The sequence below is a fragment of the Notechis scutatus genome, chromosome 2 (assembly GCF_049901735.1).
Source record: "Notechis scutatus isolate UNSWTSFEM ecotype Mainland chromosome 2, rNotScu1.2, whole genome shotgun sequence".
Taxonomy (NCBI): Eukaryota; Metazoa; Chordata; class Lepidosauria; order Squamata; family Elapidae; genus Notechis; species Notechis scutatus.
Window position 1 is genome coordinate 19,437,643 of NC_142010.1, and position 22,690 is coordinate 19,460,332.

Consider the following 22,690-nt stretch of genomic DNA (forward strand, 5'->3'; position numbering starts at 1 on the left):
TCGATATAAATTTTATCCCGTATTTAGGCAAACGGGAGGCCCAGTTGGGCGGGGCAGGCAGCCAAGGCTTTGTTCTTTGGACGCCGCGTACGACGGTGGGAGGAGGCGTTGAGCGGAGGGAGTGCCGCCATATAAAAGGCTCCGCGCGCGCTCCCATCGGCCATTCTGGGGTCTGTTTAAAGGTGAGTACTGTGTTTCTGGCAACGTTATTATGGGAGCGGCTTGGGAGGGGGACAAAAGGGCATTACGGTCTGATAATTTGATTTCCTGTCTTCCTTCCCCCCCCCAATATAGTGTTATTGACATTTGCAAATCCTAATTCTTTCCTTAGGCTATAATGAAGGTAATTTGAACCTTCAAGAAAGCCCTAAACTCATTTCTCCCTAACAAACAACAAAAAAAAAAACCCCAAGCCATTCAAAAATGAGCCGTCAAAACGTTAAATTAGCATCCGATAAATTATTTCCTCTCTTCTGGTTCTTTGAACCCGATAGAAACGTAATTTGTAGCCAAATGCTATATTTTATCTGCTTTTAAAAGTTAAATTTTTTTGGGAAATTAATGGTAATTATTTCTTCATTTTATAGGTTTCCTTTGATCTTGAGACACCGTTGAACATCGTGAAACAAAGAAAAATTGCCCCACAGTTGAGCCTCTGAGACGACACAAAAAAGCCATCTACATTTCTGATCGTCTGTATTGGGAAGCTGTTAAAATTCTTTATGATCTGAAGGAGAACAACTGCCACTAAAAACATAAAAACCAAAATTAATATTTAGCAACAACTTTCCCTGATGCTTTTTTTTAATCAAGCAACTTTTTATTGCAAAAGGTTGCTTTTTTTTTTTTTTAAAATGAGCAAAGCCAAATTCATTTTTTTTCTTTAAAAACACAGCTTTATCCAAAAAAGCTAAACCTTGAGGCGCTGTCGACGAGAAAATTAATTGGATAGTAAGTGTCGCATTTTCAACCAGCTGACCAAAAAAAAAAAAAAAAAATTCATCCGTGTCGAAGTGAGCTAATGGCACGAAGAAAAAGACCAAAAAAATTGTGGGAAAGTGGGTTTTGTTTGAGGTGTTAACCCTTAAGACGCAGGCATTTTGCCACCAAAAATGTATAAGGAGCACGTTGGTCTCTTAGAAAATCCATCGTCTCCAGGACTGTCAAGGGTTAATGAGCTCCCACATAACAGATGGTGGTGACTGAACTATAAAGTGCTGCTTCTTTGTGTGGGAGACAAGAAGTGCTTGAATTAAATAAGCAATCTGTACATAAAGATTGCAGGGCAAGAGTGGGGACAAAGAAATAACAGCCAGATGGAGTCATTTTTTTAAAAGGATGGGTTTGTGTCAGCACCTATATTTCTAATATCTTATTAAGGGGGTTGTGTTTTTAAAGCGTTAAGGTTTTCTATTGTATATGTAGGCTTGTAATATGAAAAAGCAATCTAGAAATAAAGATTGCAAAATGAGTTTGGAAAGTCATTTTAAACTTGATACTTTTTTAAAGAGAACTGTAATAGAAAAATAGAAACCAATTTGATTCAAATGAGATCTTAATTTGCTTTTAAAATGTTTTCATCTATTTTTCTCAATTCCCCTTGCTGCAGTATGGCAGTGTTTATTTTTAATCTTTCTGTCCCTGACTAGCAGCATTATGATTTTCCTTTACAGGATGTTTCCATTTTTATTTTGTCTACTTCATCTACTGAAAAAACAGGAGGGGGCTGGTGAAAGAGGTTCTTGAGTCTCTGGCACTCAACCAAACAAGGGATCCCCTTTCTTGAACTGTGTTAAATAGGTTCTAGTTGGTAGAACTGATATAAAATGATAGAATTTGTGCATGTGATCGGGTTGTGTTGCTATATAGTTTCCTCATTAGATCCTGAAGGCTTTTATTTCCTTAATCGCCTATGCTTCTAAAATGGCGGAGCCTTCTCTCCTATACAAGAACGCACGAGGCTTTCAAGAGCTGATGTAAGCAGCTTGTAGCTAGCTCCTCCCCTTCACTTCCTTATGTTTGGCGCCCAGAGCAAGCAGTTGGGGAGGGCAGAACTGGCTAACCGTTTTGTCACTTTTCCAAAATGATTTAACAAACTTCCGCTACTGCTTCATTGGGAAATCTCTAGGTGCAGCTTGCTAGAAGTGCAAAGTATTATCATAAATCCACGGAGTTATTTTTTTTTTTAAAGGTTTCAACAACACATGAGAACTTTGGGTTTTTGTGATACCTACATGTTTGTGATACTTGTTTTGTGACAAATTTATTAAGTAGCTATATTTGTGATAGACCAACAACCTTTTTTGTGTCTTCCCCTTCTTCATCTTTGAAATGGGATATGGGTCAGGGAAGCATGTTTTCTACTTTTTGTCAAATTTAACTGTTAAGATGAAATGCTACCACTGGATCCCAAATATTTAGTGTCATTGACACTTGCTGGAACTACAAAAAAAAGGGGGAGGGGTGTTGTATTTTCATTTTCTTTGGCCATATGTACACAAAGGGAATGGGGGGGTGTCTTGTATTAATTTGCCACATTCCACCGTTCCTGTACAATGTACTAGGAAAGAAGTGCTCATTAGGAAAAAATGGGAATCCAGCTACTTGTATTACCTCACCAAAGGGAGGGGAACAGCCACAATTCCACCTGGTAAGCAAAATCTTTATGGTATTAATTACATTTCACAACCTTCATTTCTGTTCCAGACCACTTTGGTTTTTATTCATTTATTTTGCTGCTGTTCTCTTCCATGTCACCATCATGAAGTGACTCCTACTGATGCATGCAGGCTGTAATGGGTTTTAAATGTTTGCCAATCTATTGAGGCTGCTCAAATTACTCCCTCCCAGCTTGGTTAATTCCGTAAAAGTTTTCATAAATGGGATCTGCATGAGCATCAGATAGCATTTAAGGAATGCTACATTTGTGATTTTTCCTCATTTTAAGTAATTATTTAATACTGTGGGGAATATTTCACAAAAGCTGAAATTAATGTCTCCATCTGTGCCTCCGGTGGTAGCATTTCATATGGAAACATCCCGTTCCCCCTTTTTTAATTGGTGATGCTATTCTGGCTATAAAATTTTATAATTGGTGCACATCATGAGATCTCAAGGTGCTTTGTGCGATACAGTCAATTTAATGGGGTGGGGGAATTGATAAGCTGCTGCATAAGGAAGCATAAACTGGACAGAAAATAATAGTTCCCCTTCAAGTGTTTTGAGTAAAATTCAGGTGTATTCAAAACACTTGAATATGAAGTTCTTGTCTCGGACTAGAATTGCCCACAAGAGAATTGGGAACTGTAAATTACAGCAAAATAGGGCAAGGCTTAATTAATAATACTGTCATACATAGTCTTGAGGGCTAACAGATAAATAATGTTTGCATTATGAAATGAGCTATTCAAGATTCCATTTTTACACAATTATTGGTTTGAATAACAGCACAGCAGCGTGGCAGGAAATTAAAAGATAGATAGGGAAATGCAAAGCTTTCCCCCAAATCCATTATTTAGAGGATTCCCTTATATGGATAAGAAACAATGCTTTTAGAATCTTGGTTTGTTTAGGATTCTTAAATGTTAATTCTGGAAGATCAAGCTGTAGTTTCAACAGAATTGTGCTGCCACAGATTCCAGCCTTTACTATTGTGGCTTAGCTCCTGTATCAGATATTGAGCTACATTATTATGTCAGTTAGATGAGGCAATGACATGTCATAACACTGAACTACCTGGGTAAAATTCCTTCTGTGATGTAAAAACATGTGGAAAGCCAGCCCTGTTTACTTTGCTCTTTTTATATAAGACAAAGTTGGTCTTTTTTAAACATCTACTAAAGGAAATCGTGATTGAACTAGAATTTGAGCATAAATTTGATTATAGTTCAACATGGCAATATATTCCCCTACTTACTGAGCACTAAGTAAATGGAGAGGTATCACTTAGGAGAAAATACTCATTTTATATGGACAAAGAATAACCTTCACTCCTGAACATACTTACTGGAAATTTCTCTGGTGCTAATTTCCATGTAAGTATAATTTAGATGGAAACTGAACCCTAAATGAATCCACTTAAGACTACTTCAAATGTATGTCCAATTTAATGAATTCTTGGTGTTCAGCAGCATAAGAGTATTGCTGGTTTCCTCCCTAAACTGATTCTTAAAAGGATATGCTTTGTATGCCTGAAGATGGATGTATTTTAAAGATTACTGATTCAAAGACTATTGTAATAAGGCTCAAATGGCTCATCTAGCCCCTTAACACAGAATATACTTAGACTGTTTCAATACTAGCTCAGTTTTATAGTTGAAAATGAAAGTAGCTGGTCAATCCAGAAATTCTGACTTTAAATGGAATTGATTTATTTGCTGTATGTCTACAGTAAATATGTCTATAACTGATGGATTGATGTGACATTCTTGGAGTTGGGGCTTTTAGCGCATGGTACAGTAATGATATGTACTTGTTATAGCTAGTAAACCAACAGGAATTGTAACTAGTAATTCCCTTGGGAACACATTTTAAAGCACTTTGCTAACAAATTAATAGAATTGTAGAATATAAAAGTATCTTGGATTAAAATCGATACTAGTCTCTGGGTATAAAATGAATGATTCTGCGGAGTAAATCCTGGGTAATTAGTTTTCAGATGAATTGGAGTATTTTGGAGAAGGAAATGCAACATAGATAATGTTTGTTTCTAGTACCTGTATCTTGCCTCTCCTCCCCTTCAATGTCCTTCACGTTTCTGTTTTTCATCCAGGCTTCGAGAACTTAACTTGTTTTTATTCTAGCAAATCCAAGCTCTGAGATTCTTGGAAAGCTGTCTGGATTTTTTTTTTTTTTTCATGATAACCAAAAGAGTATAATGGCGAGGACCTGACTGGCTTGCGTCTGACAACAGTTAACAACCGGCTTTTTGTTAACTTTTTCATGGGAATATCTTGGTGGGATATGCTGGACATCCCTCACATTACAATTCCTATCAAATTACGTTTTTTAGACATTATTAGTCATAGATAACTATTATTTAGTTGTGTTGTACAATGTACAAAAATTACAGTGTCTGCATTTTGATATAAAGTTACTCTGCAGTTGTCTGATAATTAGAGTGATGGTAACACTAAATATTTAGTATTTGCCCAATTCCTTTGTGAAGGTTGATCTTTGGAAAGATGAAAGTACTATTTTTTATTCCATTGAGACTCCTATATGATCAAGGTAACTTATTTAACCTTATGAACGCTGTCTACCATATTAATCCACCAGGTCTGGGTATAAAATGTAGACATAGTATTAAATACTAAGAACAAGACATCAAAAATTTCAAATTAACGTGTAGCTTCTAAAACTGGGTTAGAGAAACATTTAAAGACTTGTCACTTGACTAGAAATTTGTTCAGATGAATTTCTGTGCTGAACTATGGCTATGAACTAAGAAATTTGTAATTTAACAAGTGTCTCTGTGAGACTGAATTTCTTATTTGTAGAGCATCAAATGTCATGAAATAGTAAAGTTTCCTTTAATTTTAAGCATACCGAATATGAAGCATTTGGAATCCATTTGGAGTTTAGGATACAAGGAGAATGTATCTAAAATTTGTTAGATGCTTGTTAGCCCAGTCATGTTGACGTGCTTCATAATAAAATTAGTTCCATATACATTATTAAAATAAAATTTAAAATTGGAATGAGAACCATTTACTTTTTCTTATATGTACATTTAGGATTAGAGGCTGCTGTGTAAAGCTTGTTACGTGTTCTTGTAGATTTTTTTCACATCCATGCTAAACTAATAAAAACAGGATGACAGACACAGAAGTTGTAAAGTTTAATTATTAGGAAATAGAATGGAAACCTTAATATCTCAAGCTCTTTTTCCCCCCTAACAATGAATGACTTACATATATTTTACTTGAGATTTAGCTAAATGCAGAATTATTAACAAAACACAGTCTTTGTTTTGATGTCAGTCTCAACAGTTTCAGGTTTGAGGGGAAAAAAAAATTTTTTTTTAATCCAGTCACATTTCAGATGTGAGATAAAATAGCATGAGTGTAATTATGAACATTATCAATTAATCATATGTTAACAGGCACTGAACTTCATAGAAAGCCCAGTTCCAAATTGCAATTATGATGAATAAATAAATGTCTAATTTAGATGGTACTACAAGTTACATTAGAAAACTGCTTACTCTATATATTGCTTTTAACTTAACCTTCCAAGTTTGGATTATTTTCAAAACAGCTGGTAATTCTTGAATTTTAATTTTGTTCAGTTTATTGTAATTTTGCTCACAGTTTGTACTTGAAAGCAGATTTAGTGTGAGAGGTGCTTCTAAGTGAATATATACAGTTACTAATTGGCTTTAGTTATAAGAAAGCATGTTTTCAGAGTGTTTCTGAAACAACTTGATAAATCTGGAATGAAACTTGTGTTCAGACGATAACTATACTTTGAACAAATTAATGGAGATGTGCTAAAAATAGAATTAGTTGCGGAAAAAATATACTGCTAATATGCTGCTAATATACTAATCAACCTAATTTGATTAGTGTATTTTAAAACAATACCTTTTTCATAGCTTTATAGTTTTAGAACATGATTTAAAATGGAGATTTTAATAGTTAATAATTTTACAATTCAAATCAACTGCCATAGTTTAATCTTGCGTGTGTGTGTGTGTATGTATGTATGTGTGTGTATATATATATATATATATATATATATATATATATATATATATATATATTCATATTCATTCTAAGTTTTCACGGGTACTTACATTTATGGTATTCAGCTTTGTTCAGGTATTTTCCCATGTCATTATAGTTGAGCTTTTAAAGTTGTAGCAGCGTTTGGCAGAATCTCATCTGCCATCATCAGGTTTGATGGCAGAAGAGATTCTGCCGAAACGTTGCTACAACTTTAAAAGCACAACTATAATGACGTGGGAAAATACCCAAACAAAGCTGAATACCATATATATATTTATATGTGTGTGTGTGTTTTAAGTTTTCGCGGGTATTACTGAATACCATATATATGTGTGTGTGTAAGCTTAAAAATGGCAGCTGAGTTCCTCAAATTAAAATCTAATCTTGACACACTTGAAATAGGGACCAAGATTAAAATAACATTTGGTTGAAAGAATGAGCAGTTTTGCTGAAATGGTGTCTGGCCTAAACTACTCAAACTTTTAGTCCAAATGCTCTTATATTGCAACTCATTTTACTTATTTTTTTATGTATAGTTGCCAAAGAAATTACATAGTAACATTTTCAAAGTATAGTTCTTGACTTTTTTGTTAAATTGCCTTTAATTCCTTCAGAAATCTTGATAACAAAAGTTTAAGATTTGGTTTCTCAAAAACTAAGCCAAATTCTAAGTGAAATTTTGGTTTTCAGAATCTTAAATTTTCATCAGGCAGAAACCTTTTGTGAGAAGATTACATATTACTTCAATTAAAATGTTTTACTTTTGTTTATACACAGGGGAAGAAATGAACTCAGAATTTTAGAAGCTCTTGCTTGGGGATGAACATTGGTGAAACAAATTAGTTTTGAATTAGTTGATACATTGTGGGCCACTTGCCTTAAAACATTGCTTTTAAAAAGACAGGAAACTAAAAAACATTCTTGAATATATCCTTGCTACATGTCCAATACTATCTCTGAAAGCATATGTGCCTTATTTATTAGTCTTCAGGTGCTGCTGATTCTTTGTTTTCTTAAAAGTGAAACTTTATCCTGTAAACCTTGATTAAATTCAAAATGGTAGCCATACTGATTTCTTCAGTTTTGCTTTAAAAAAAACTGGTTTATAATGTAAAGTTCTCAAATTATGTAGGAGTTCCTTACTATTCATAATGATATAACTTTTGTAGTAGCATAATCATAATCTGATAGCTAAGGAAGGTTAAGTTTAGAACAGCCTGGAATCTCACATGATCAGTAATGCACCCATCGCTCAGAATGACTTCCGTTATAGAGCTGCAGAGCCTGAATCGTTAATGTCAAATGGAGCAGAAATATGAAAGCCTGCCTTGTTCTATCTCAAAAAATAAAATTACATCATTACATAATAATGTTTTTAAAATGTGGTTTGCAACTAACAAAACTTCAGTTAGCAGTCAGGACTTCAAGTCTTTAATCAGGCAATCGTGATCAAGGACAATGAATGAAAAGAACGCTTTCCCCTGGTTACTGGAGTATGTGTCAAAGTACTATTGGCAAAACCACTACAGATGGGGTTTAGAAACTGAAATGGCATAAATTATAAGTAACATTTGTATTTTTAATTCTCTCCTGGAGTTGTAGTGCTGAAAAAGTACCAGAATGACAGCTCTGGAGACTGAGGTCCTCTTCACCAAAGCAGGCTGAGCCCAAGTTTCATCAGTGCAAGTTTTCCTCAACAATGTATTGCTGTCTTGCATATGGAAGGCCATGTTGTGGGGTGAAAGGGGAGTTCAGTCTCCAAAGTCCACCTCATTTGGTCTTTCCATTACTGGGTGAACTCATACAGACCTTCAGTAGCAATTCTTCAGAACTGGATTGAAGCTACACAAGGACTCTACAAGTCACCACAGGCTGGTAACAACTTTACAGTCCCACTCCACTATCATCTGTACCTGGATAATATTTTCTTCCATATGAAAATACAACTGGATATTGATTTCTTCTGGCCATGGACTTTTTAAAATTACTATATTCAAAACATAGGAGTACACTTGGACCTGGCCCCTCCTGCGTTAAGGGAAAATAATTTCTACACAATAACATGGCTTTGGAAAAGTAGGATAACTGTTTAGTCCAATTTGCTAATACTAAAAGAACTGAAGATGTGCTTTCTGTGAAAAACGAAGATTGCTCCATTGACTATTGGTCATTTCTTCTACCACAGATGCAGTTATTTAATGCTGTGGAAAGTTTTTTAAAAAATATTTGGTATATTAATGGGGAAGGCCAAAACTTAGCATACTTAATTTTGCAAAAGTGCTTGGTGCAGGATGACATAAAACAATAGATTATTTCATTAAAGTACATTTATCGTACTTCAATTTATATTCAAAATTGGATATTCCTGGACAAATACCATTTCTTTAAGATGGACAGTTTTCACGGCATCAAGCTTGCAAGAACTTACTGGATACACCTGGTTATGCTGTCTACTTCTAAATTGCAGTTTGCAATTGGAAGCCCAGTCATACAATTGCAAGCCCATTACTGAACATGTCCACATCCAATCCAGTAGATAGAATGAAGATGGTTAAAACTACAGGGTCCCATAATTTCAACAAGTACACCTTTAGTCCAATGGGGTGATAATTCATTTACCATGAAATTTATAAATGTGTACCACAGGCCTTACACAGCATAATAAACTGAAAGGCCAGTGTGTTCACACCTTAAAAAGATTTTAGATGAACCACATCAGGAATTAGCTGTTTTAAAGTATATTTAGAAGTTTAAGGGCCAATGATTTTGAGTAGCTGTCAGCCATGTGTGGCCCAAATGTTATTGGAGCAGATTTCTCACATAATTTTACAAATTTAAAATTCTGTTACTTAAATATATGAAGCTCTAACAACAAAAGGTAAAAGAAGTACATAAAACACTACACACTTTGATACCATCTTTGATGGTTTGTCTTTCAAACAGCTCTTTATCAAAGAATTGTGGCAGGTTTCTGAACTACATAACAATCTCGCACAGCTATTAAACAGCTTTTCTCAGCACAACACCCTGTGATTAAGATGAGCAGTTGGCTATAATTTGCAGATAAGCTAATTGATTCCCACTTTGCACTAAGACCTGAGGGCAAATGATATACCATGTATATCAAGTGCTTGAAATACTTTTCATTTGAATTTCTATTGGCACTCAGCAAGTACTATGTGAATCCAAGAGAAATGAGTTTTATAGAGGCTACCAGTATAGGGTAGTAACCTAATAACTATTGCTATGCTTGATCAATTAAATGTCAGACAAATGAAACCCATAAATTACGAAGTTTACGAGATGAAACTGATTTCATCATTTGTAATACACTGGTAGTAACGTGTTTTGGGCTGGTATTTCTATGCGATAGTCGTGCTACAAAACAAATAGTGTGGGTAAATACTACCATCAATAATTATATTCTGATCTTAAGAAGAGCATTGGATACTTTAGCAGGGAATAAATTAAATTGAATTCAGTGAGACTTTGTGAATAAATTTGTACTGAGAAACCCATATTAGTTATCTACCTTGGGCTGGCTTTTTTAAGCTGAAGACACAAATGGCAGTTCTGGGGACAGGAGAAACTATCCTATTTGGAAAATAAGGCAGATGGGGCAATGCTCCGGAATTTGGACTGAATAAGGTGCTGTGGGCTTTAGATAAATAGACTTACTTGATTTTAGTTGAGCTAACACAATGCTTGTGTATTTTACATATTTTAGAAATGGACTTTGTAGTTTTAAGGCCAAATGAACATCAATTTACAAGAGAGAGGGGGGCTTTTTGTTTGTTCTTTACCAAAGTAGTCATAGATGTTAAAAGTGAAATATTGATCCCCAAAACTTCAAGAATCCTCACAATGGGAGGCTCAGCCAATCTCATTGTACGCATGTTGTACTTTGACAATAAAGATTTGAATTTGAATTCAAAGGACTTGCTGATTAGAAGATACATGATAATACTTTGCACCTAGTGAGTGACTTATTCCCATGCATTTTTGCATTTTGTTTGCTATGCTACAATGGCAAAATCTTGTTAACTTTTGGAAATTTTATTTTTAAAATGTTTTTAAAGTTTTGTTGATTTTTTTTAATCCTTCCAAAATAGAATTTAATATCATCTCTCCTGTTTTTGACAGAATTTGCAAACATGGGTTCTAGACCCATAGATCCAAAAGAGCTCCTCAAGGGATTGGATTGTTTCCTTGGCAAAGATGGAGAAGTCAAAAGTCATGAAGGCATCACTAAAATTTTTAAGTAAGTGTTAATGGCCTGCAACTGCAGAATATTGGCATACTGAAATATGCTTCATTCATACTTCTTGAGACCAAGTTTTATTTTTATTTGTACTGATATGAATTGAATAAGGCTACTTAGGTGGAAAAATATAAAAGGGTATTGATCTATTTTTTTAAAAAAGAAAGTTTGTCAGCATTTTGCAATTTCCTACAGTTACGTTACACGTGATGTTCAAGAATGGAGTAATTGAGTGGATTAATTTCTTTCCCCCCAACTATTTCTCTCAATCTTAACTGACTTTTACATACTCGGCAGACCATTTTACCTGAGACCAAATTGAAAGTTTCCATTTTTTGCTTTTTTTTGCATTTCAGTTTAATGAAAGATGCACAGAAGATGGTCAGTCGTTGCATCTACTTGAACATTCTGTTGCAGACCCGGGCACAAGATATCCTCTCAAAGTAAGTTCTGCTGAATTGTTTGTGGGGAATGAAGTTAGGTCTGCTAGTTTCAAAAGCAAGATGTTCAGTGTGTTAAAAAAGCAAGTGGGGTTTTTATTAATGAATTCTGCTAACTACCATTAAGTTCTATTTTATTTTAATTTGATCCCATGGCTTTTATTATTTGGGGGTGTTTTTCTCTACCACTGTTCACCTTGATCTGCTTTCAGTCAGATTCCAGTACATTGGTAATTAATTAATGAAATGGAATGAAAGAGTATAAATGTGAGCGTAGATGGGAGCAGTGATGATAGTGAGGGAGGAAGACATAATACTTGTTTTAATTCTGTATTTCTGGAAATTCTAATAATATGCTTTATTATTATGAAACAAATAAAAGATAAAGTATGAAATTTAAGCGTGTGAGTGTGCATACAGTACACATATTCTTTGCAGCCGTTACAAGTAATGTGATTTTTGCTTGATTTAAAAGTGTGTATCCAGCTACTTGTAGTTATTCTACAACCTACGTTTAAGCAAGCTATAATATTCTACCTACGAACCACAACTTTGACTTCTCATTCTACAGATTCATCAAAGTTGGTGGCTACAAGCTCCTTAACACGTGGCTAACAAGCTCAAAAGCATCCAGTAATGTACCCCTTCTCCAGCAGATTCTACTCACACTCCAACACTTACCTCTGACTGTGGATCATCTGAAACAAGTTAGTTAATTGCACAATAGTGGAAGTTATCCTTTTAATTTGACCTTTCCAAGATCAAAGCAAAAAAAAATAAAAATGTTTTGCCCCAAATTGGGAGGGAAGGAAGAGGACTGTGTGGGGTTTTAACTTTTCTTCAGGTTCATATATTTCAGCACTCAAAACAATATTCCCAGTTTCAGGGGTGATAATCTGCAATGATACCCCCTGTAGTTTGTAACAGTCATGTAACAGACGGTTCCTTCCTTTCTCTTTTTTTCCAGAACAATACTGCCAAATTGGTGAAGCAGCTCAGCAAAACAAGTGACGATGAAGGTAATTGTCACTTGACCATAGATCTCTGATACTGGACACCATTCTGGATTTGTAGGGTCATGTTTGAAATATTTTTTTTTTTAATTAATGGATTCATACATTCGTTTCTTATTAGAACTTCGTCGACTGGCTTCCATACTGGTGAGCGACTGGATGGGTGTGATCCGCTCTCAGAGCAGCTCCCAACCAACAGGTTAGTAGCTTTGTATTTCCACACAAGCATGGACACTGAAAGCTTTATTGTAGTGAAATCAGACTCTTACTATAGTACTATGTGGGACTGCTGTGTTGCTTAAAGTGTATCATCTACTTTGCATTCCAGGTGTAATGGAAGGGGTGGATAACCTTGGGGATGAGGGAAAGAGACGCTATTTAGGAGACAATCAGATGAGAGAAAGAGAATATTTTAAACATTCCCTATTAACTCATAAGCTGTCTCCCCAGTGCTAATTGCTTACATTTTTTTTACATTTGAACTCAGCAAAAAGGCCAAGAAATATGCACTGTCAGACATTGTAATGTTCAGACTTTTAAAAGTATCTCTGTAAGGCAAAAAATGTGATTGGATGTTACGTTGTAAAAGGGGTGCTTTCAGAAAGGCTACTAAACATTAATCTGTTAGCCCTTCTAAGCCGCTGGCTTCGTTTGTTCTTTGTAGAACGAGAAAAGAAAAAACGAAAGGAAGAAAACAGAAGCAAAGCACCTTCTATACAGGAGAAACCTCAGGAAACCAAATCAGAAGTGAAGCCTGAGGAGGTTCCTGAAAAGAAGAAAGAAAAACCAAAATCTCTCCGCACCACAGCACCTAGCCATGCCAAATTTCGTTCCACAGGTAAGCGCAATTAGCATTGTTAATGGCTGTACAATTAGGTTAGAATTATTTTAATGTAGCCTAGCTAGAATTTCATTAGTTTTGGGCAAACAGCTCAATCCATGCTCATAGAACTTTCTGGGATTTTTAAATTATTCTGTTGCTGCTTGCTTGTAGGTTTGGAAATGGAAACACCATCACTCATTCCTGTGAAAAAGAACATAAATACTGCAGTAGCCCCTGATAAATACAGTTTCAAGCCAATACCGCTGAAAAGACAAATGTAAGTAATATGATCTTAAAGGGGAAAAAATAACATTTTCTCTTATGTGGGACTGAATCTGATAATGTAATTGTTCAAATGATGTAAGCCTGCACCTTTCTAGTTTGTAACCCAAAATTGATGGTTACGTTAGTGGGAAGAAGATTCTTGCTTCTTGTGCATAACAAAAGAAATGTAGTATTTGCAGACTAGAAGTTTGGGAAAGTTTGTTCACCGATAAAGGAGAACATTGGTGTTCTCTGAGCTTGGTGGTTTTCTTCCAAACATTTCATTACTGAAACTAGAGTGCATCCTAGTTAGGTTAGTGAAACATTTACAAGAAAACAACCAAATTCAGAGAACACAAAGGACCCTTAGAGTTTGTTCAGTTTGCATTTTTATAAATACTTGATGTTCTCCAGTTAATATATGAACTGGAATGCAATTACTTTGGTATTCAAACAATTAAAGAACCTAATTTAAAAGTTACAACTGAATCTAAACATTTAAGTATTTAGGAAGTGCTTGAGAAATCTAATCCCAGCTTTAAAAAGAAAACAGAAATGAATTGCAGGGAGAATACCAGTTAGGTTACTTTGTGTTTTATCATTTGTGCTAGACTTGATACAAATAAACAAGCTGTTTCCAAACCGTCCCGTGACACACTCTTAAAATTCCAAATATTCCATCATCCCCCACAACAGTGGAGAATATTTGGCCTGTCTTGGCTGCACCCAGAGAGACCTGTAGAGCTTTAGATAGGCTTAGAATAGATCAAAGGAGTAGAGGACAGGTACAGGAAAAAAAGCAACATATTCACAAAATGGCATACAATGAAGCAACTGCTTTTTCTTCTGCATTGGTATTTATTTTTGGTTAAAGAGTTAGATCAAATATTTACCTGGAAGTGAGAATCCGTTTGACATGAAAGACATTACCAACCCTGTGAATTATTCAGTGTCTTCTCTTTTGAGTGACTTGAGGGCTGTTTTTCTCCATAGTGTATCAAACCCAGTGGGAGACAACCCACCTGTTGAGAAGAAATACAAACCCCTCAACACCACACCCAATGCTACCAAGGAAATTAAAGTGAAGATCATCCCCGCACAGCGTAAGGCTTTCTCCTTTTTCATAGCCACATGGGCTAGGTTAAAAGCAGTGGGAACAGAAGTCCAGTGTTTTGATCTTGCGCTGTTAGTTAATTGTGGCGTTTCCCCAACTGAAATCTTTTCGTGTTGAATAGGATTGTGCAAATATTCAATGCACAAAATGTTCCATGCATGTTAGCCGGGTTTTGAACGATTTTACGCTCAGATTGTGCACCTTGGATATGTTTGATCGATAGGCAAAACAGGGCCGTTTTGTTTCAGTGTAGAGTAAAAACATAGTTTTTTTTTTTTTTTTTTACACAGAAGTGATTTTGGGCGATGGTTGGGAGCAAGAGTGGGTAAAAGCTGAGAATGTCGGTGGCACTGACTGAGGAGGGACTGGGGAAGGGCCACACTGGGACATCAGTCCAGTGGTAGCGGCTCAGGAGAGAAGGAAAGGAAGGCTGTTCGTAGCATTAGGAAACTTTTAGTACAGAATGATTCTTAACACCTTCTCAATTTACTCTCCAGCTATGGAAGGATTAGGCTTCTTGGATGCCCTAAACTCTGCCCCTGTCCCAGAAATCAAGATTAAAAAGAAAAAGAAAGTCCTGTCTCCAACTGCAGCTAAGGTAAGAAACATGCAGAGCCAGCAATCCTCCTTTTTACGGGGATGGCTTTAAATTTAGAAATCAACTAAATTTGCTTTGTTTCTCACGGTTCACAGCCAAGTCCTTTTGAAGGGAAGCCAGTTCCAGAAACCGCTGCTGCCAAGCCATCTTCACCAGAGCTGAACCCAGCTTCGGAACCAATGGATGTGGATCGACCTGGTACCCCTGTGCCGGCTGTAGAGGTGCCTGAACCTATGGAGACAAGTAAGTGAGGGGAGTATAATGCCTTCAGCGTTACAAGATGTGCTGTATCCGTAGTGTGATACCTTTCCCCACCTTACTTGCCTAGGCTAGCAAACTTTTACTAAGTAATTAACCAGGCGGTCACTGGTGCTCATTTATGCAAGTGGTATCTGGACTGCCACGACAGCCTAAAATGCTTTGAGTGATGATGGGTTTTCTGTCTTTCGCTATTCCAGTACTTGATGCATGTAGCATGCTTTAAAAGCATCATCGCTGAATGGGTGGGTTCTTTTTCAGATTCCTCTGAGCATGGAGGTTTATTGGATTCAAAGTCGACTGAGAGCCCAGCTGATTCAACCCAGTTGACAAAGAAGGGGAAAAAAAAGAAAACAGTGAGCTGGCCTGAGGAGAATAAACTGCGGGAGTATTTCTACTTTGAATTGGACGAGACAGAAAGAGGTGGGTGTTTTTTTCCCCCTTTTCCAAAAAATAACATTGCAAAGAGCCTCACAGAACATAGTTATGCCTGTCATCTGTCTAGAGCCAAGGGACTTTCGATTGGTTCATGACTCCCATTTACTTTCTGATCCCCCTCATAGTTAGCTGTAAAGTTATTTATTGTAATAGTTTAATATGTATGCTTCTGAAGCTAATATAGAAATATGAGGCCTATGACAAATTGATCAAAGGCCTGACATTTAAGTTTGGCTGTTCTCAGAGGTGTACACGTTTCCTATGTTGAGAAAAAAAAGTTGATGGCAAAGATCTTTAAAATATTGTAATCAAAGTGAGAGGAATAAGATAAGGAATTGAAATCTCCCCCTTTGGGTACATTCAGATAATTAAACAATATTTTGGATTACTTCCTAAAATGGCTACCATAATGGATGTTGTTTCTCACAAAACATTACTTTTACAGGAAGACGCATATATCCCAGTGCTTCACTTTTTAAGATTTTTCAGCTTTAAAAGTTTACTTGTATACTTAACAAAGTTATACATTTCTGTGTTTGTACAGAAATATATGCTTCTTCACTGCTTCTATATTTAAAACATTTAAAGCATTTGTGGTCATAGAAGGTTTTGTCCATTAGCTAATCTTGGGCATTTATTAAGTTCCATGGAACTTTATTTAAGTCTTACAGAAGCACGAAGCCTGTTAAATGGTTGTGCTGTGCATGGGTTAAACTTATTTTCCCCTCTTTTCATTATTGTATTTTTTAACCATAGCTTTTAACTGTTTTAATGAGCTTTAATGGTTCAAGGTTTTCATTGTTGTGTTTTAATTCTGTACAGCTCCCAGAGTCACGTGCAAATAAGATAGGCGGCTGGATTAAATGACTGAATGAACAAATAAGTAAATAAAATGCTGAATACCATTTCTTTTCAATCTTCTACAGTCAATGTAAATAAGATCAAGGACTTCGGTGAGGCTGCCAAGCGAGAAATAATGTTGGATCGCCATGCCTTTGAGACAGCCCGTCGACTGAGCCATGATGCGATGGAAGAGAAGGTCCCCTGGGTCTACCCAAAGCCTATTGATTTGCCTGCTCCACTGGTTCAGCCAGGAAGTGGGAGTCAGGAGAAATTCACTCAAGCGGAGCGCGAGAAAGGCATTTTGCAGGAGATCTTTCTCTCAAAAGAGAGGTGAGTAATCTATTGGGCAGATTTGAAATGTGTCTGTATGGGGGGATACGCGCTCAGGATTCTAAGCTATTCCTTAACTGGAAAATACATATGCATAGTTGATTTAGTAACTAACTAAGTATAAAAAGATCAATTCACAAACTTTACTCAGGAAAAGAGCAACGGTGACTTACTGCTGAGAAATAAAAAAAAGAGTTGAAGGAAATCCTACAGCTAGTCCAATTTTTCTGTACTGCTTAGCATTTGAGCAGTTCTGGCTGGCGCTTGTCCCATTGGTGTTGTGAGAAAAATAATAATATAGACCCCAGCTCTTTGATGAAAGTACTGACGTGTGCTTTCTGGCCAAGGATATTTGTAAGGCCTGAAGAGCCCGAGAGGATTGTAATATTATTCTGTCCATTGAAATTGTAACCTGCAAGTATGTTTCAGTGTGTGGATTGCCTTTCTCCACACCCTTGGTTCTTTGTTTTACGGGATGTGGTGAGCTGGGGTTAGGGTAAATGGGAAACTAAAACGCTAACGGCACATGCTGAATGTTGAACTACTGCGATAGAAGGGGGAAGGGAAACTGCCCCAGTTGTCATGGCAACGTGGAAAAATTCCGAAAGTCTTGGGGGTTTAAGCCATATAAAGTAATGTTAGATTGGATTCGGAGCCAACTGGTCTTTGTCTGCTTATCTGATTGATCCTCATTGTGAGGCGATCATGATATAAGTGTTTGCTATGCTCTAAATTCCAATAAGCCTCTGTGTCCTAAAGTGAGATGCTTTGTGGTGGGTTGTCTGTTCAATTTCTTTTAAATGCAGTTTTGTTGCTAATAATTTGGATTTTTTTTCCCCTGACCGTGTTTCTGTGGGAGGAGGAAGAAGAAAGTTTTTAATTCATATGTTGTCCAGAAATTTAAACCACCTATTTTTAATATTCCAGGCTCAATTATTTCAGCTAATATAAATTGACCTCTACCCCCCACCATCCTTTATTTAACATCAAGCTGATGTTTTTTGTCTTTTTTCCCCTCAGTGTTCCTGACAGCCCTCATGAACCAGACCCAGAGTCCTATGAGCCAGTGCCACCCAAGCTGATTCCTTTAGATGAGGTAAATATGCTTGGTCCCTTTTTTATTCCACCCTCTATTTTAAACAGACAAAAACTATGTGGGTTATAGTAGAGTGGGAATGAGAGGTCAGAGCTTGCCTTTAAATGTTAAAATAGGACATCTATTCTTTTAGCTTAGGGTGCTTAACAGATAAGGCTCCCAAGTTCCATTATATTTAGCGGAGAACTTTCTAAAAGGGTACTGGAAGTCCTATGTACTATAATCTATCTCCTTCTCTATGTTTCTGTTCCCTTTTGAGCTTAACAGAAACAGAGTTGAGATGGGGAACATTTCTTAACGTAGCTGCTCTGCCCTAAGGTCCTCCAGCCCCTCCCCCCTTTTTGTATGCCCCTTGTTGCCAGTTTCACCCACCTTGGGTTTGAGCACCCAGCTCCCCAGCAGCCAGTCCCTCCTGACTCCTTGTGTCTCCTCTGTCACCTCTCTCAGGAATGCTCCATGGATGAGGCCACCTACGATGAAAGACTCGACCCATCCACCGCCTCGCAGTCTCCGGACGGAGCTGGGGGCTCCAAGCTCCCCCCGGTCCTGGCCAACCTCATGGGCAGCATGGGGGCAGGCAAGAATCCGCAGGGCCCCACCCCCAGCTCTTCTTCCATCAACATGCAGGAGATTCTCACCTCCATCATGGTAATTAGAAATGTCATAGGATAGTGTGTGTTTTTTTTTTAAATAGTGGAAACGATGACTGAGAAAGCATGAAACATGGCCCTTGATTCACACGTGTCATCTGCCTTGAAGATGGCACCTCCCAAAAATATAGGTTCCAGAAAATGAGACCAGGATAACCAACAAATAATAATAATAGAAGAGTTTCCAAGTTATATCAGTAAGTGAAGCTGATCAATGGGATTCTTTCTTGAAACCCATTTTCTGCTCCAAGTGAGACCCTTGTGCAAAGGGTGCAAGACTCACTTGTGGCATAGCATTTTTAGGCAGGTTTATGTATAGGATCAGGGCAGCAATGGGAGGTAGGGCAGGGGGTGAGATACAAGACATGTTCTCAATTTCTTCAATTTCTCTTATTTTGTGCAGGGTGGCTCAAACAATCACAAAACAGAAGAGTTGATGAAGCAGCCAGATTATTCTGACAAGATTAAGCACTTGCTTGGCAATTTGCAGGGCCAGCCTGGACCAGGTCCTTCAGGAGGTAAAAAGAAAAGCCTTGGTCAATGGGCTGTTTTTCCTTAGCTGTTAACTCGCCTCCAGATGAATTCGTTGCATTCCTATAAGTCCATCTGATATGTCAGACTTTGTATTCTCCTTTGTATAGATTTGAAAATGGGAACTAGGATACAAGTCTTCTTAGTGCCCTTAAAAGAAAAAAGATACCTTAACCCGGTCTGAGTATTAGTCTAGCTAGCTGTTGTTGTTTTTATGATATTGGTTTAATTAACAGCTTCTTTGTTTTTGTTACAGTCCCACATGGGCTGCTTGGACCAGGACCTGGCCCAGTCCCCAACGGATTCCCGCCAGGGCCCAAAAATATGCAGCACTTCCCTCCTGGAGGGCCAGGGCCTATGCCTGGTAAGCAGAGATCTGTTAAGGGAAGGGAACAGTTTGAGGTGGGATGGCAAGAGAAGAGGGCATGGTCTACAGAAGACTGCGAGGATGGGGGCTGGAGGTCTTAACGGGTCTGACACTAACTTACCTCCTAACCTCTTCTCCCTTCCTTAGGACCACATGGAGGCCCAGGCGGTCCTAACATGCCCCCAGGCCCTGGTGTGCCCAATGGACCACGGATGATGGGCCCACCTCCTCCCCAGTGTAATGATGGATACTGGGATCCTCCCGATGGTGGCATGCGTGGTGGGCCCCACGGAGGCATGAGAGGTGGCAGTCCTGGCCCAGGACCCGGACCCGGCCCTTTCCATCGTGGCCGTGGCGGCAGAGGTGGAGAGCCTCCTTTCCGAGGGCGAGGAGGCGGACGGAGTGGTGGTCCCCCCAATGGTAGGGGGGGCCCTCCCAACAACAGCATGGGCGGTGGCCATGGAGGGGGACACGGCAGCGGTGGCCACGGAGGGGGACACGGCGGTGGTGGCCACGGAGGTCACGGTGGAGGGGGCCACCCAGGGGACCACGGCAGGGGACATCCAGGCGGTCATCCAGGGGACCACGGCCGGGGACATCCAGGCGGTCATCCAGGGGACCACGGCCGGGGATATCCAGGGGACCACGGCAGGGGACATCCAGGGGACCATGGCAGAGGTCACCCAGGGGACCACGGCTGGGGGCACGGAGGCGGCCACGGTGGAGGTAAATATGAATTCCTGTGCCCACGGGGGATGGGGTTTTTAAGAGGGACTGGTTTTCGCATTCGGAGTTGCATGGGGAAGCCATAAAAGCAAGTTTAAGAGGGGCATGTTATTACAGGGATTTGCAGGTGGGGATGGGGTAGGAAGGTTCTTCTAAAAAGCAAGTACCTCAAAGTGCAGTAATGTCAAGCTGGGTCTTAAGATAAACATCTCTTTTATTTTAACAATTTGCCATTTTTAAAATTTTGACCTTAGTGCCGTGCATGTCGTTGGGGCTGTGGGTGGAGTTGTGCAAGATTGGAGAGCAGGAGGCCTGCTGGGGGAAAGTGATAACGCATGAAGTTCCTGCTTCTGCAGCTGACGGCTCTTGTTATTATTCCCTCCTGCCCTTCAGATAGGTCGAAGCGTCCCGTATGTCGTCACTTCACCATGAAAGGCAGCTGCAGATACGAGAACAACTGTGCCTTCTACCACCCCGGCGTGAATGGGCCACCCTTGCCTTAGCATAAGGAGCCCCCCCCCCCCGCGTCCCTCTCCACCTATCCTGACTCTGGCATCTGGCGCACATTCCCATTGACCTTGAACTCTGCTGATGCTGCATCTGCTTTTTATGGCTTCCGTGAGGCCCTTTAAAATGCTTGGAGCAAGGGAATGTGACTCCTTCCTCCTTCCGCATCTGCTGCTACTGACGAACTGACACACCCTCAAAAGAGAAACTGTTGGGAGGCATCTTTTTCCCCCCCACCTCCCCATCTGGGGGGTGGGGGGTGAGGCAACCAATGACTTTTAAAGCACAAGAGACTTGAAAGAGGGTGGTTGTGGTTTTTGTTTTTTGTTTTGTTTCGTTTTTTTGTTTAAAAAAAACAATTTATGTAAATATTCCTATGGAACCAGCAAAGGAAAAGGGGATATTGTTGCTCGCAGCCTTGATTTGACTGGGCAGTGTTCTTCAACTTCCCAGGAACCAGAATGAATTGAATGAATTGCTGAATGAATTGCTTTGGTCTGGAGGAAGAGCCGGCATCGGCAGGAAAATGGTCCTTTTTTAGGAACACAATGTGTGTGAGGCAGGGGAAGAGGGTGCAGCAACTGCTTGTGCATCATTCTGGGAGACGCAATGGCCGGAAATCCACTTGATCCTGGCTAAAAGGCCCACTGGGAGAACGGGGAATTCCAGCAGCCGCCACCCTGCACAAATACCCTCTTGAAGCAGGATGCCCCAACTCTGCCCCTTTGTAAAATACTCCTTGCAGTGCCCTATGTTGAACTGCACAGAGGTGGTTTCCCTTGGTGCTAAGTCTGCCATTGGGAGAAACCTACAAACTGTTTTCTGTGAAAACTCAAATCTGGAGACTAATGGTTTAAAGGGGTAACTTTTGTTTTCCTGATTTACATTGTTGATTGTGGGTGTGTTTTTTTTTTTTTTTTTAAACGGTCTCATAAGATGTGGACTCTCACAACATCTTTCCATCGTCCCCTCATCCTGAAGTGGGTGCAGCAACCTCTCTCCTGAGGGGGAACAAAATGTCTCGCTCTTAAGTTTTGTATATTTTGTACATTAGTAATAAACATGGTGAAAAAGAAATATCTAATTTAACTGTTGATAGTGTGGACGTGTTCATTGTTGAGCTTGGAAATTGCATTCTGTTGGCAAAAATTGAATATAATTTCCCAGGTCTTTAAAATGTACATTAACCAGCCAGTTATGTAGAGCTTGAAGATACTAGCACTATTGAACAATTTTTAGATAAATAATATTCTTTGGATAGGAGGAAGGGAGGGAATCCGCATACTCAGTTCGGAGTATAAACTATCCTGAGTATAAAGCAAGTACTTATTGGAAGTTGCCTGGATGAGCATCTTTATTGGTCCAGCCAGCCCCTTGACCCATTTCCCTGGGTTAAAAATCACACCAATAAAACTTTGCTCCTTAGCGGGTTGCAGCATTTCTTTGGAAGAATTTCAGAAAGTATTCCTAGGAGACATCAAAGGTTCCAGTGTGTCTGTATCTTTTACAAAATGTTTGAAATTGGTTTGAAAATTATCCTGAAGAGGAATATAGCCTAAATATCTATTTCCTCAGTAGAAATGTAGACCTGGAAAAACAATAATAAATTGCACTGCTAAATCTAATCCATATTTCTTTGGAAGATGGTATGTACACACAGGGGTAAGGACAGTCAAATGGGACCAGTAAAATGGGTATATAAC

General features: G+C 38.6%; 1 protein-coding gene across 8 annotated transcripts; it reads left to right on the plus strand.

Annotated features, from left to right (window-relative positions):
* The first annotated feature begins 45 nt into the window (after positions 1 to 45).
* PPP1R10 (protein phosphatase 1 regulatory subunit 10) lies at positions 46 to 22,076 on the plus strand. Of its 8 annotated transcripts, none has more exons than XM_087954386.1 (20): positions 46 to 182; positions 588 to 951; positions 8,325 to 10,989; positions 11,346 to 11,432; positions 12,001 to 12,136; positions 12,397 to 12,448; positions 12,564 to 12,641; positions 13,107 to 13,280; positions 13,437 to 13,542; positions 14,523 to 14,632; positions 15,141 to 15,241; positions 15,337 to 15,484; positions 15,761 to 15,922; positions 16,864 to 17,110; positions 18,131 to 18,206; positions 18,654 to 18,854; positions 19,260 to 19,374; positions 19,644 to 19,751; positions 19,902 to 20,480; positions 20,874 to 22,076. In XM_087954386.1, exons 3-20 carry the CDS (start codon positions 10,883 to 10,885, stop codon positions 20,981 to 20,983), a joined length of 2,697 nt encoding a protein of 898 aa, XP_087810512.1. In that variant the 5' UTR covers positions 46 to 182; positions 588 to 951; positions 8,325 to 10,882; the 3' UTR covers positions 20,984 to 22,076. The 8 variants fall into 8 exon arrangements, with proteins under 8 accessions (XP_087810512.1, XP_026541675.2, XP_087810515.1 ...); XM_026685890.2 differs by having other exon boundaries at positions 10,872 to 10,989; XM_087954389.1 differs by having other exon boundaries at positions 10,872 to 10,989; positions 19,902 to 20,174.
* Positions 22,077 to 22,690: the final 614 nt, after the last annotated feature.